This window comes from Electrona antarctica (genome assembly GCF_951216825.1).
Source record: "Electrona antarctica genome assembly, chromosome: 9".
Lineage (NCBI taxonomy): Eukaryota > Metazoa > Chordata > Actinopteri > Myctophiformes > Myctophidae > Electrona > Electrona antarctica.
In genome coordinates, this window is record NC_136790.1 from 20,390,390 (window position 1) to 20,403,616 (window position 13,227).

The 13,227-nt window shown below is 43.0% G+C and overlaps 1 protein-coding gene across 1 annotated transcript; it reads left to right on the forward strand.

Annotated features, from left to right (window-relative positions):
• The first annotated feature begins 788 nt into the window (after positions 1-788).
• On the forward strand, positions 789-12,360 carry kbtbd8 (kelch repeat and BTB (POZ) domain containing 8). The gene is made up of 5 exons (XM_079511376.1): positions 789-828; positions 2,503-2,710; positions 4,217-4,523; positions 7,979-8,798; positions 9,082-12,360. Exons 1-5 carry the CDS (start codon positions 813-815, stop codon positions 9,552-9,554), a joined length of 1,824 nt encoding a protein of 607 aa, XP_079367502.1. The 5' UTR covers positions 789-812; the 3' UTR covers positions 9,555-12,360.
• The last annotated feature ends 867 nt before the right edge of the window (positions 12,361-13,227 follow it).

Sequence of the window (13,227 nt, forward strand, 5' to 3'; positions counted from 1 at the left end):
ATGCTTATTAGCCAGGGGGCCCTATTATGCGTGTCTTAAGTACCAGGTCTTATGACTTAACTTAAGACCTGGAGGCGTGGTCAATGCTGTTTGGCCACTCAGAATAGCCAAATGGCATTGATCACGCCTCCAGGTCTTAAGTTAAGTAATAAGACCTGGTACTTAAGACACGCATAATAGGGCCCAGGGTAGGACCAGTTACCATTTGATGTGTGCCAATAACGCCTGCCTGGCCTGTGGGCCATAGGGTCTGGGCCCAGGCCACAGCTAGGTCCAATGGACCCTTATGTGTCTGTAACTCTGAGAGTTAAATAAACACTGAGGATTTTCCACTGTAGATTGGAGTGCCAAGAAGGGCTCTGTGCCTCTGTGCCCTAATCAATGCATATCAAACTGGGGATCCTTTTAAATGAAAAAAAAAAAGGTTGAGAATCACTGCTTTATTAGCCTTTGCTTTGGTTTAAGGTCCTCGTTTGTAGTGAGATAGGGATTTGTATAGGGCTTTTGAGCTTCATATAATCTGCATTTATTTGCGATATCTGCAGTCTGATTGCTGCTATAGGTTCTTCTTATCATCTCTGACAACTGCTGCACTTATGAAATTGGGTTTGAGCAACCAACTGAAAGAAGTGAACTCATTTACCCATGTGTCAACATTTTCACCTAATTCAGACAAGTGGGGGTTGTGATTGGCTGGCGGGATCTTTGCCTCTGCGCTGATTGGCTGTGTCTTGTTTCCGGGGCTCTGTAGTACATCTGACGTCCCCCTCTGGTTCTGCCTGCCTGGCTCTCAGACAGACAGACAGGGGAGAATGGCTGCCAGTGGAGGTTTGCAAAATCTTCATTGTTTTGTTTGCTAATCAAACTTAAAGCACGCGACTTAAACTTGCCGTTTTGTACGCGAATCCACGCGTGACAGGTTGTTAGACGAGCGTGTCCAGTGGAAGGCGTCACGGCGGGGGCTGCGTGTTAGTGTGTAAAAAAACAAGTTTATATTCCTCTTTAAAAAAGTGTTTGGCCAGCGTTAGCCTCTTGGCTATGTGGCTAACGCTTAGCTAGGTAGCTAAACCACAGCTGATTGTGTAAACACTTGTTTAGGAGGACCTTGTTTTCATGGGGGGTTGTATGTTTCTTTGACTCGGGGAATTATCGGTCTATATTCTTTGGTTGGCACGTTCAGCTTTCGGTTGTTTTAGTTTGTCTTTAACCCCCTCCCCAGCATTGTTTTTTTTTTCGTTTTGCCGTGCTTGTTGTGTATTCACTTTGTGTGCTGCCGGGACATTGTGTGTGTGTGTGTCAAAGAGAAAAGCTTCGTTGTCGTTAGCTGTGGGGTAGAGATAGCCTCCTGCTAACTGCTGCTAAGTACACGACACGGCTAACTAACACCAACTGACCACTAGTTGGGTCTGTCTGTGAGTATTGAAACCAGGGGTCTTTCAGCCCACTGACCCCTTAGCTGACAGGGAGATGACGCGGGGACCCCCACTACACATTGTATACAATTGCAGATTCAACTTTTTTCATAGATTTCATACATAGTTTGAATCATGCTAATGTCTTTTCAGATGGCTAACCTTTTTTTTTATAACACTCAATATTTAGTCAACTTGACCGTTGGTTCTGTAGTTATGGTAGTTAAAGTCCTTTTCCCTCTACACCAACTGTCCGAAAATTGCGAGGCGTTCTTGTGATCTTTTATCTGCTATTTTCGGCTATAAAATGTTCCCTGTCACACAAAGATTGGGCTTGATTGAATGAAACGGTACAACTCCGTGTGAAGACATGGCTGAATGGACTTTCCCTTCCCACATTAGTAATGAACCTGACAGCTTAGAAGAGGACACTTGTGGTCTGTGGTTGTTTTGTTTTCTCCTCGTCGTTAACCACCGTTAAACGGTTAGACAAGTTGTTGATCCAGTCAAGTCTTTGTTCCGTCAAAACTAGTTTGGATTGTTGCACAACAACACAGGACGTGCGAGGCAGTTGAAATCCATTAACGTTTGTTTTTCTTGGGTGTCCATCTTAACTGTGACAATAAGTTGCATGTCAACAACTATGAAACTATATTTTACTATTAACAAATGGGGAGAGCATTTCTTTTGTCTTAAATGTGTTTTATTAATCATTGTCCAACGGTGTATTATTTTAGTTGGATCATCTATTGCTTCTGTTTTGGTTATGATCTACATTAGGAAGAACAGTTTGACATTTGTGAACATCTTGATTGACTAATCAAATAATACTTTATTAGACAAAAATTTAAACGGCAGGGGGTGCAGCCACTGTCAAGACATTTAGGCTAAAAGGATAACACAAAACAGGCCTGGTGGTGACTTCTTTTCCATTGTGGTCCTATGTATTAAATTCATCAACATATAACAATACATTTCAACAACAAATATATTAGTATTTGTCTTCTACAGGTGAACATTAATTTCGTGCATTCCTATGCTCTCTCATAAACGTTTGTCGTCTTCCCCTCTTTAAAACGTTTTATTTCAGAGGTAGGGAAGCTGTTACAAGTACAGAATGGGACGCCTCCAAGCACCAACTACAGCGGGGTAGACGCTGTTCATGCCTGTAACATCCTTCAGCAGCTCAAAGCCTTGTATGACGAAGCACAGCTCACGGACATCGTAGTAGAAGTGGACCATGGCAAGACCTTCTCTTGTCACCGAAACGTCCTCGCCGCAATCAGCCCATATTTTAGGTAGGAAATGCTGGCTTTTTGAATTTGTAGAAATGTATATTTTCTATTACGTTCTTGGAATCTCTCTCTATAATATTTATTTCCAGCATAGAGCACATTAATGAGCATTTATTTTCAATCAATACACATTGCATGTACAAATGGCCGATTTATAGCTAGAAGCTAATTTCCATCTGTAGTCCCCACATACAAATGCACCACGATGTATCTGTCCACACTTGTCGGGTGTATCCATGCTGTACTTACAAGGAAGTGCAGTGTTGGCGATGGGATGAGGGGTTGCTGACTGTTCCCCCGGTTGACTGACTTCACACTTGCCGCATGTATTGCTGAGGACCCAATGAAGTGCAATGTTTGAGTGATGTCAATCAGATGCTCCCCAGAACTGGCCTGGCCCGCTCCAGATGGGCACACGTTCAAAACGGCAGCCCACACACCACACATGGGCTTTGCACTAGTTTGTGAGAAATGTGAAATGTGAATTTCCCCAAAAAAAATAATAGTTGAAATTGGCCCCCACCCACCCTGACAAACACTTGAATGTAGGATTAGGAGTTGAGCCATTACATTTACACCTGACAAACACTTGAATGTAGGATTAGGAGTTGAGCCATTACATTTAGTATGACTCCGTTCCTCAGATAAATATTGTGGAAATAGCCAATATATCGCTTGTAGACTTTTTGTACAATTTCTTATATTAGACAATTTGGCCAATGTTTGATATATTGTATGCATATCTGTGTTGATTACTTATGATGCACTAATTGTCTTCATCTAATTTCTTTTTTGGGAGTATTAAAAGTCACTTTAATGTCATCTGGAGACCCATCCCCAAGATCATGTGGGGACCCCCTGGGGGTCCTGACCCACAGGTTGATAACCAGTGGCCTACCCTAATGCATATCAAACTGGGGATCTTTTGAAATGAAAAACGATTGGGAATCACTACTTTATTAGCCTTTGTCTTTGGTTTAAGGTCCTTGTTTGTAGCAAGATTGATTTTTAAGGCTTTTGAGCTTCATATAATCAGCATTTATTTGTGATATCTGTAGTCTGATTGCTGCTATGATCTCTGTCAACTGCTGCACTTATGATTAGATTTGAGCAACCAACTGAAGTGAACTCCTTTACTCATGTGTCAACATTTCACCTAATTCAGCCAAGTGTGGATGTGAGGGGATATATATATATATATATATATATATATATATATTAATTGCCCCTTTATATGCGTCGGTATGACATGGTATCAAATGGTATAGGTATGAATTAAAGCTCCGCCTTATTACTACATTTTCAAAATGGTTGTAAACCCGTTTGCAATATATAAACTGATTATCATGAAATAATTACGAAGAAATAATTGTTGTTGATAGTTCTGTATGGATGGTTACGGTAAAATCATGACATGCTTTCTCGGTTTTATTTGGTAAAAAAAAAGAAAGAAGGAAAAACGTAAATATTGAAATGTACTGTTCTCAACCCCACACCCACCACCGCCAGGTCCATGTTCACTAGCGGCCTTACGGAGAGCAGCCAGCGCGAGGTCAGGATCGTGGGCGTGGAGTCCGAGTCCATGCACCTGGTCCTGGACTACGCGTACACGTCCAGGGTCACGCTCTCGGAGTCCAACGTCCAGGCCCTGTTCACGGCGGCCAGCATCTTCCAGATCCCTGCCCTGCAGGACCAGTGTGCCCAGTTCATGATCAGCCGCCTGGACCCCCAGAACTGCATCGGGGTCTACATGTTCGCCGATGCCTACGGGCACCAGGAGCTGAGGGAGCGCTCGCAGGACTACATCCGCAAGAAGGTCAGTTGAAAATGTTAAGGTACTGTGTGTGTATAGAGGTGGCTTCTAAGTACAATACGTAAATCCCAGGAATCTCTGTATCTACTGTTTGTTTTTGCTTCACATATCCGTAGAATTGTTGTAAAATGTTTTATTTTATTTTGTATATTGTACCTCTGACTCCTGTATTAACAAAACAAAATTCATGCTGTTTTTTTTTTACTCAAATCTCATCACTACCACTAGTGGATAGAAAAGAATACAAATATATTGCTATATGGCTTGATGACAAACTTAACTTCATGATCTTGATAGAAGTAAAACTAGTTTCCCCCCCTGCTCTGTAGGAAAAGAGGTATTGGACAGTGGGGATATAATGTATCATGCAGCTGCCTTCACAGTCGAGCTGAGCTCTCTTAGGTCCCATTTAGAGTGCAGTCAAATCGAATTATTTCTCAAATATTTTGAGAAAAACACTGCAAGTGATCAGATCAGATCTGTAACAAATATGTGTATTCAGACTGATTTTAACAACGTCAACGCAAAATCGCCCTGCGTCGACATATCTGCTTTGATTACCCTGGTAACGACGTAGGCGTCATGACGTAGGCGCTAGTTGATTACGATGGGATACACACGCAGATTAGACGCACCAATGGACTGACATGCGGAAACAACGGTCGGACATGAGGTCGAACATGCGCTGCTCCCGTGTTCGCGGTTAGGATTAGGTTATGGTTTGAGGTAGGTTGTCGGTCTATTGACAGTCGGATCAATAGACGCGACAACAATCAAAACAAATACATGCATGCATGATAATGGTGGAAAATGGACATCCCAGCTTGCTCTCTACGCCGTAGCACACATGAACTATTTTCATTACACCCTTGCGCTCTATAATGACAACAGTGGCGCTTGGATCATGCTGCAAGTGACGTTTTGGACAGTTTGAAAAGTGACTTGGGTGGTGGTTAGATCAGGTTACTGCGTTCAGACTGAGCCGCATCTTTAGAAATCAGATTTGAAACAACCAAATGTGGACTGGTCCTCTCTGACTGAGAGACGCAATTATTAGTACCTTTCCATTTACAAAGCCCTGGTCGGAAACTTACCGTCATGCATTACATCCATGTTGCATCAGAACTGTAGTTGAATTTTAACTCGCTCTAGTTCCTCGTGCCAGATCTGATCCGGGAAAGACTGCTTTCAGCATTGGTTCACCTGGTTCTTTGGAACTCTTGTAAGTTGTAACATGATCATTGACCATTTTTGGAATTTACTTGATAACCTGTTCATTACCTGTATGCAACTGTTTTAAATTATCAACATATTGTCTTCTTAATGTTATTACCGGTATCTTTTTTTAAATTCAGAGTAGCCAATTGTTGGCAATTGTTGTATCCCACTGCCTCACCTGCCAGTGAGGAGGCCTTCGTCCCACTCCTCCCGCCCAACATTCCCCGCTGACATGTGCCGCCCCAGCCCGTAGGAGCACGAACAACCAATCCCACCCGCCCCACCCAGCTTCCGTCCCCTGAACACGGGCCAATTGTGTTCGCATAGATGCCCAACAAAACCGGATGCACCACGGTGGATTCGAACCCACAACCTCCGTGGTGGTGATGGCAGGGACTTGACCACTGTGCCACGCGGGCGCCTGTTTCTTGTTTCTTATCTTATGTGTAATCTCAGTCTCCCTCCCCCGGACACAGCCAGTCGGCTCTGTGTATAAATTAACTTAGTCCCAGTTTTCAGAAGGTGGCATAACCATTTTCCTGTTCCAATTAATATTTGTAAGCTGCGTTTGATTGGCTCAGCAGCAGGGTGTCAAGTGTTTAACTTGTTTACAATTCAATCCTGCTGCTGAGCCAATTAAACAAAGCTATGGGGAAATTAAGTGGAAACGTGTATGGCACCTTCTGAAAACTGGGTACTACCGTAATCAGGGATGTCCCGATCACGTTTTTTTGCTCCCGATTCCGATCATTTGATTTTGAGCATCTGCCGATACCGATTTTTCTCGATCCGATATTTATATTTTATACAACACGTTTATGCCATATCACAATAGTACAATATCACAGACAATTTCCAGTCTAATATCACGATATGGATATAATATTGATACTAGGGATGTCCCGATCATGTTTTTTGGCTCCCGATCCGATTCCGATCATTTGAAAATGACGACTGTGTTTCTTTGGATGTGAGCTCAGCCAAGCCGGACACATCTCGGTGGATTGAAACCCTTGGACTGCGGTGGCGGGCAGGTACTTCACCCCTGGCTGCGGCACCTGAGTCAGTGTACTGAAACGGAGTCAGGGCAGTTGAAGTTGGGTCTTATCCTCGAAACAATTAGTGATTCCAAATACTGACCATGACAATATTATTTATTGTATTTTTGTTTAGGATACTACACTACAGCCAGTGAAACCCATTTGTCGCCTGTTGGTTTAAGAATGCGTGAGGGAAAAACACCTTTTTGTACCCTTCTGCTATAGAATGGAATCAATTGCTGTCCAACGGTTTCGAAAGGGCAATCAATGAGTGGTTGCTGAGAACCCTGAGATGCTGAGCAGTCTGAAAAATATCAGTTTTATGAATATATTATGATCCGTATAGTAGTGTACTGCAGTAAGTTTGGCCTCGGGCTCGGACCAATCTTTTCTAAGGCATTAGATGATTGATCAGAATATGTAATCAAAGCCTTATTTAAGAAAGTGATATGCCATGACAGACTGCCTTGTGAAACATACATTTGTGATGACAATGGACCAAAGGAGCTGTGGTGGCATAATAAACTAACTGTTGTTAAAAGTTGTTTTCCACTTAATATTATTGTGAATAATGACTATGGGCTGACCATCAGGAGCTGAACTCAATTGACATGTCCTACTTTTATCAAATACAAATTATTAACCCAGCTTCTTCAAGACATGCAACACATCTCATTATTACGCATAATTTATTATGCGTAATTCATGCATAATTCATTATTACGCATAACGGTGTCACTGTTGCATGTCTACAAGCTCACAAAGCGTTGCTGATCGAGGCGTTGAGAGCTTGTAGATCGCCTATACGACGGAGAATAAACTGGGCTTGTCATTGTCATTGTCTCTTTCAGAGATTAAAATAGGGTGCATTTTGCATCCCAAAACGCAGTTTATAGTTAAGGGACGCAATAAAACATCGACCTCTGCATCCACGGGATGCACTACTATACTGTTGTAGTTTATTTTGCTAGCTTTAGTTATAGTAATCATTTCTTCTTCTGTTTTCTACATGAATATAACCACATTATAACCAATTGAAATGGGAGTCAAATGCTGCAATTTGTAAAAATGACAAAATATGACTCCTAACGTCGTTGAAGTGGGACTCATAAAAATGTCCCTGGGACTCATCTAAAAGACCATCCCTGCATCCCGGGACTCATTACATTGAAAACCTATTTACATCACTGCTCTTTGTAGTTCTTGTGTGTGTCACTAGAGCAGGAGTTCCTCCAGATGACCAAGGAACAGCTGGTCAGCATTCTGAACAATGACGACCTGAACGTGGAGAAGGAGGAGCACGTGTACGAGAGCATCGTCCTCTGGCTGGAGCACGACCGTCCCAGCCGCGAGGCCTGCCTGCCGGAGGTCTTTTCCCAGTGCATCCGGCTGCCCTTACTGGAAGAGTCCTTCCTCAATCTCATCCCTCCCCCGTTCGCATGCGCCCTCTCCCTGTCCAAGGACCCCACCGAGGCCAAGTCGCGACTCAACGGCACCAACGGTTGCCCCCAGCGGCTCGGCATGACCGCCTCCGAGATGGTCATCTGCTTCGACGCCGCGCACAAACACTCAGGGAAGAAGCAGACGGTGCCTTGCCTGGACACGGCCACCGGCAAGGTGTTCAAGCTCTGCAAGCCGCCCAACGACCTCCGAGAGGTTGGCATCCTGGTATCTTCAGAGAACGACATCTTTATCGCCGGAGGCTACAGGCCCAGCAACAGCGAAGTGTCTATTGACCACCGGGCAGAGAGTGATTTTTGGCAATATGAACATGCTGGGAACCGATGGCTGCCACGGGCGCCCATGCTGCGAGCCAGGATTGGGTGCAGACTGGTGCTTTGTTGTGGGAAGCTTTATGCGCTAGGAGGGCGTGTGTATGAGGGCGATGGGAGGAATGCATTAAAGTCGGTAGAGTGCTATGACGCCAGGGACAACTGCTGGACAGCAAGCAGCCCCATGCCAGTGGCCATGGAGTTTCACAGTGCAGTGGAATACCGTGACCGCATCTATGTCCTCCAAGGTATGTCCAGACTAATGTACCTGTACAGTAATTCTGTTCTTTTATCTGCTTCCAACCTGGAGTCCCTATTATGGGCATGTTGACAGTAGGCAGCATAAAAAAATAGCTGCTCACAAAGCATGTAACTCTATTTGAGGCTACTTTCACTGTTTTTATATGACCAACTATACAATAGGGCTTAAGTGGTTAGAAATGTTAACAAACTCCAGTTTGTTAACAGTGGTGTCTGAGGTGTTTGTTTGTCCATAACACTAAATCATGGCAATTACTTTTCCCCCCACAGGTGAACATTTCTTCTGCTTTGACCCCCGTAAGGACTACTGGGGTCACCTGGCCCCGATGACTGTCTCCCGGAGCCAGGGTCTGGCTGCCTTATATAAAAACTGCATCTACTACATTGCGGGCATCTGCAGGAACCACCAGCGCACCTTCACCGTCGAGGTCTTTGACATCGAGCAGAACACCTGGAGCCGCAAGAGAGACCTGCCCTTTGACCAGGCCACCAGCCCTTATATCAAGGCCATGCTTCTGCAGGGCAAGCTGCACCTGTTCGTCCGAGCCACACAGGTCATGGTGGAGGAGCACGTGTTCCGCACCAGCCGTAAGAACTCCCTTTATCAGTACGACGACGAGGCGGACGTATGGACAAAGATCTACGAGACACCGGACCGCCTCTGGGATTTAGGCCGCCATTTTGAGTGCGTGGTGGCCAAATTATACCCTCAATGTCTACAGAAAGTGCTTTCGGGTAGCTAGTTGGTGACAATTCATGAGCCCAATCTTGGACTAGGAGGGGAGTTAGTGTGGTCCGGTCTGCCTGCCTTGCGCCTGGTGCTCTCTCGGCTTTGCACCTCAAGGATCATCATCAGTTTAGTCTTAAGTCGTTCAAACTTCGGTTTAACATGATCAAAAATGGGGGTGCTTTTAAAAGATTGCAGTATTTTTGTTTTTTCCAGAAGGCACCAGCTACCTACACTGATGCTTGTTTTACAAAACCGTACAATGAATCATAAGTGCAATTATCATCTTGTTTGCTTGTTGTTGAGCCATGTTCCATTTTTATTTTAGATGCATATATTAGATGAGGATTTCTACAAAATGGTCAGCATGCAAACAAGGGTTTAGGTGAGATTTAAGTGCCCTCCACAAATGGATGCTACATTGTCAGCATAAAGTGAAAATTATATATATATATATAAACTATATATACTATATATTCATACGGGTAAGATGGGCACTGTAGCTCATTAGTCGGTTGCAAGCTCAGATTGAGGGGATTTGTTTTTTTCTTGTTGAATTCTATGCCCAGCTGTCCGCAGCAAGTTTTAATTTGAGGTGCTCGTGATTTAGATTTTAGTGATCTTGAAGCTTGTATATAAGGTATGACAGCGTCGCCACACAAAACAGTCTTGTGTGTCACAATGCGCTACATGTGGTTTTCAAGCAATTTTTAAGTTTTTAATAAGAAAATTCAAGCTGTGTTTGAGATACAATTGCATGGGGGCTTGTGGCCTCCCAGTCTTTCAGTTGTTATCCATTTTGTGTCACACATGCCAAGACAACTTGACGTGAAAAGTTAGACTATTCACTCTCCACATTGGAGATATAAAGACAGTCAAATATGTGGCAATGTTCAGTGCGAAGTTCAGACCAACTAAGTAACAGGTTTACCTCAGACTCAGTAGCAACTACAGAGACATTTTGAGAAGGGGCAAAGGGACATGTTTCAGGCCAATGCTTTTGATTTGGCCAAGTGTGAAAAGCTTCATTTCAGATTTAAGCTCTGTTATTTTTTCAGAGCATGTTTCACACCTGATTATACCCTTAAGGTGTTGAGAGAGCCTTCCTCTTGAATGCCAAAAACACTAAGCATTTGATACCATGCTTTTATTATTTGATCTGGACATTGGAGAAGTTTCTGGTAGCAATAACTTGTGGAACTGTGATTAGGCTATGTTTAGGGTATGTTACCTGTGTAGAAGTGCATTAATTGTTTTCTATCTAGATTTGGATGCTTGTCTCTGCTAGTTAAAACCACACAGGTCCCAATAATGGTTGTGTGGTCATGTGGTTGTATAGGCTTGAGTGGTGATTATGTAATTTTAGTGCAGATCCCTTGGGATGTCATTGTGCCTATATGGGTAGACATGGGGCATCAGAATCTCGTACTGTGTCCCGTTGAAGAAGACTATAATCTCGACAAAGTCTCACTCGACGTTGCACTGAGTCACTCTCCACTTCGGCGGTCCTTTAACTGCAAACTTTACCAAGCACCCTCCTTGGGGAAAAGTAACCTAAAAGGAGTGAGGGTGGTCCAACTCGTGTGCTAAATCTTAAAATAACAGCCATGAATTATTAGTCTTTACATGGAGGACAGGAACTGTTGGTGCTGCTTTTTGTTTTTGTTTTTTCGTTTGTTGACAATCTTGTATAGAAGTAATGGCCTCCAACTGGTCGAGTGACGTGACGTTCCCTGTTGAACGGCGACATCTTTTTCAGTGATTTTCATTTCCTCATGCAGGTTCCTGTGTCATCGTTGCACTACATGTTTACCCTTTTACTTTTATCTCCTGTTTTTTATTGTTTTTGAGTGAAAGGTGTTCTCAAACAGTCTTTTGTTCGACAACCAACATAGCGATCACATAGTCGTGTTTTGGAGGGGGGAAAAGTTTAGCTTAAATGGAGAGTAAATGGTGCATTTAAATGGTGCATTTTTTATATGCACCATTTAAATGAGAGTAACATGGGGCAGTGTCAGTAAGGAGTTTTGGACATGATAGACGAAAGAAGAACTCCAGCTGTGCTGACTTTCACATAAACTGTCCAGAACAGCCTCCTTGAAGCCCACCTCAACGGGGGGTCGAAGAAGGGGGTGTCGTGTCGCCTGTATGCCTAAAAACTCGGCCGTTGGGGGAACAGGAACGGACAACTCTCAGGATTTCTATTGAAACAGTACTGTATTTAAAATGTTTGTTTTGGGGTTTTTGTTTTGGTCATAATGTGTAATATACTGTACTATATAGGTTTGCTGTACTTGCACAGTTTTCTTTTTTTTTAAACTTTTTTTTTTTGTTTCTTTTATAACTTGAAAATAGATGTGATTTCTTTTCCATGGCTTTTTTTCTTTTTTCTCTCTCTTAACGATTTAATTTTCTTAGACTAATTCTGCCCTGTTGGGAAAAATGATTACCTGCACACTAGTGTTTGATTTAGATTTGTATTATTGCTTTATACTATATAGTTGCATCTCATTGAAACGTAAGCAGTACAGGTATCGGCATCAGGTCTGTCAAACACCAGTCATTTCATACAACAAGCTACGAATCAATCAATATGCTTTCTGTGTACAAGAGTTGACAGCCTTAACCTTATTTATATTCTGTAGTATGACGAGAGCTGCTTCTTGGCAAGCGACACCATTGTACAACGGACTATAAGTAGGGCCTTCGGCTGCGAATCGATGCCTAGCTATTTCTTGATGTCATGCTTCTTGTATGGGTGCTATTCCATTGAGTTCTTCCTGCATTTTTCTTCACTATTACTTTGCTGGTTTTACCTCTTTTCTTTTTGGGAGGGGGGGGGGGGGAAGTGGGGTTGGGATATAGTGGTTGAGCTCAACTGTGAAATTCACATTGCACATAAATTGAAAATAAAACTGTCAGAATAATTGTTTTTATGTGCTTTATTTTTTAAGTAGGCCTTTTCCCCCCCCACTTAAAACAGTTAAAACATTACATGGACTCACAGACATGCATATTAAAAAAATGTTTTTGCACATACAGACAGATTTGCATATCGGTGTTATTGATTTATGGATGTTTTGGCTAACAATTACATGCCCAAAATTTGCACAATGGTTATTGATTGATTGGATTGAATACTTATTAACAGGTTGCAAATAGCACAGAGGTACGATTGTACAATGATGCACAAAAAAAGCCCTGGGGGCTTGTTTTGTTTCCTGTAGTCCTGTACATTTGGTTTAAGTGAACACATACTCCAGACACACACAATCCTCATCCTGGGGAAATTAAGGGGACACGTGATCAGACGTCAAACAATACAGCTGGCTGGTGTGACTGTTTTACTGTGAGAGAGTTGTGTCTAAACTTTGAGGAGAAAGCCGGTCGCAGAGGCGTTTGAAAGGTAAGCGTACACCGTACATTTAATGTATGTACTGTAGCTGATTCCCGTCATAGCTTTTGTCCCGGTTTAGTATAGCACAACAAAAAAATTAGTTGCGGCACATTTGCGTTTGTATCCTAATAATCCCATTCCCCGCGATTCACGAATTCCACACGTGTATGGAGGCGCGTTCAGAATACAGTAGTACTCTTCTGGTCCAGAGAACTGCTAGCGGCTACTAAAGCTCTGGATCAGAATTAAGAGGACTAGAGGAGCAATAGAACCACTATAGTTCAGTTCCTGA

Excerpts from the sequence above, each read along its gene's own strand:
- kbtbd8 (XM_079511376.1), top strand. Across the intron at positions 2,711-4,216 it reads GCAATCAGCCCATATTTTAG|GTCCATGTTCACTAGCGGCC; the intron begins GTAGGAAATGCT and ends CACCACCGCCAG. Across the intron at positions 4,524-7,978 it reads AGGACTACATCCGCAAGAAG|TTCTTGTGTGTGTCACTAGA; the intron begins GTCAGTTGAAAA and ends TGCTCTTTGTAG.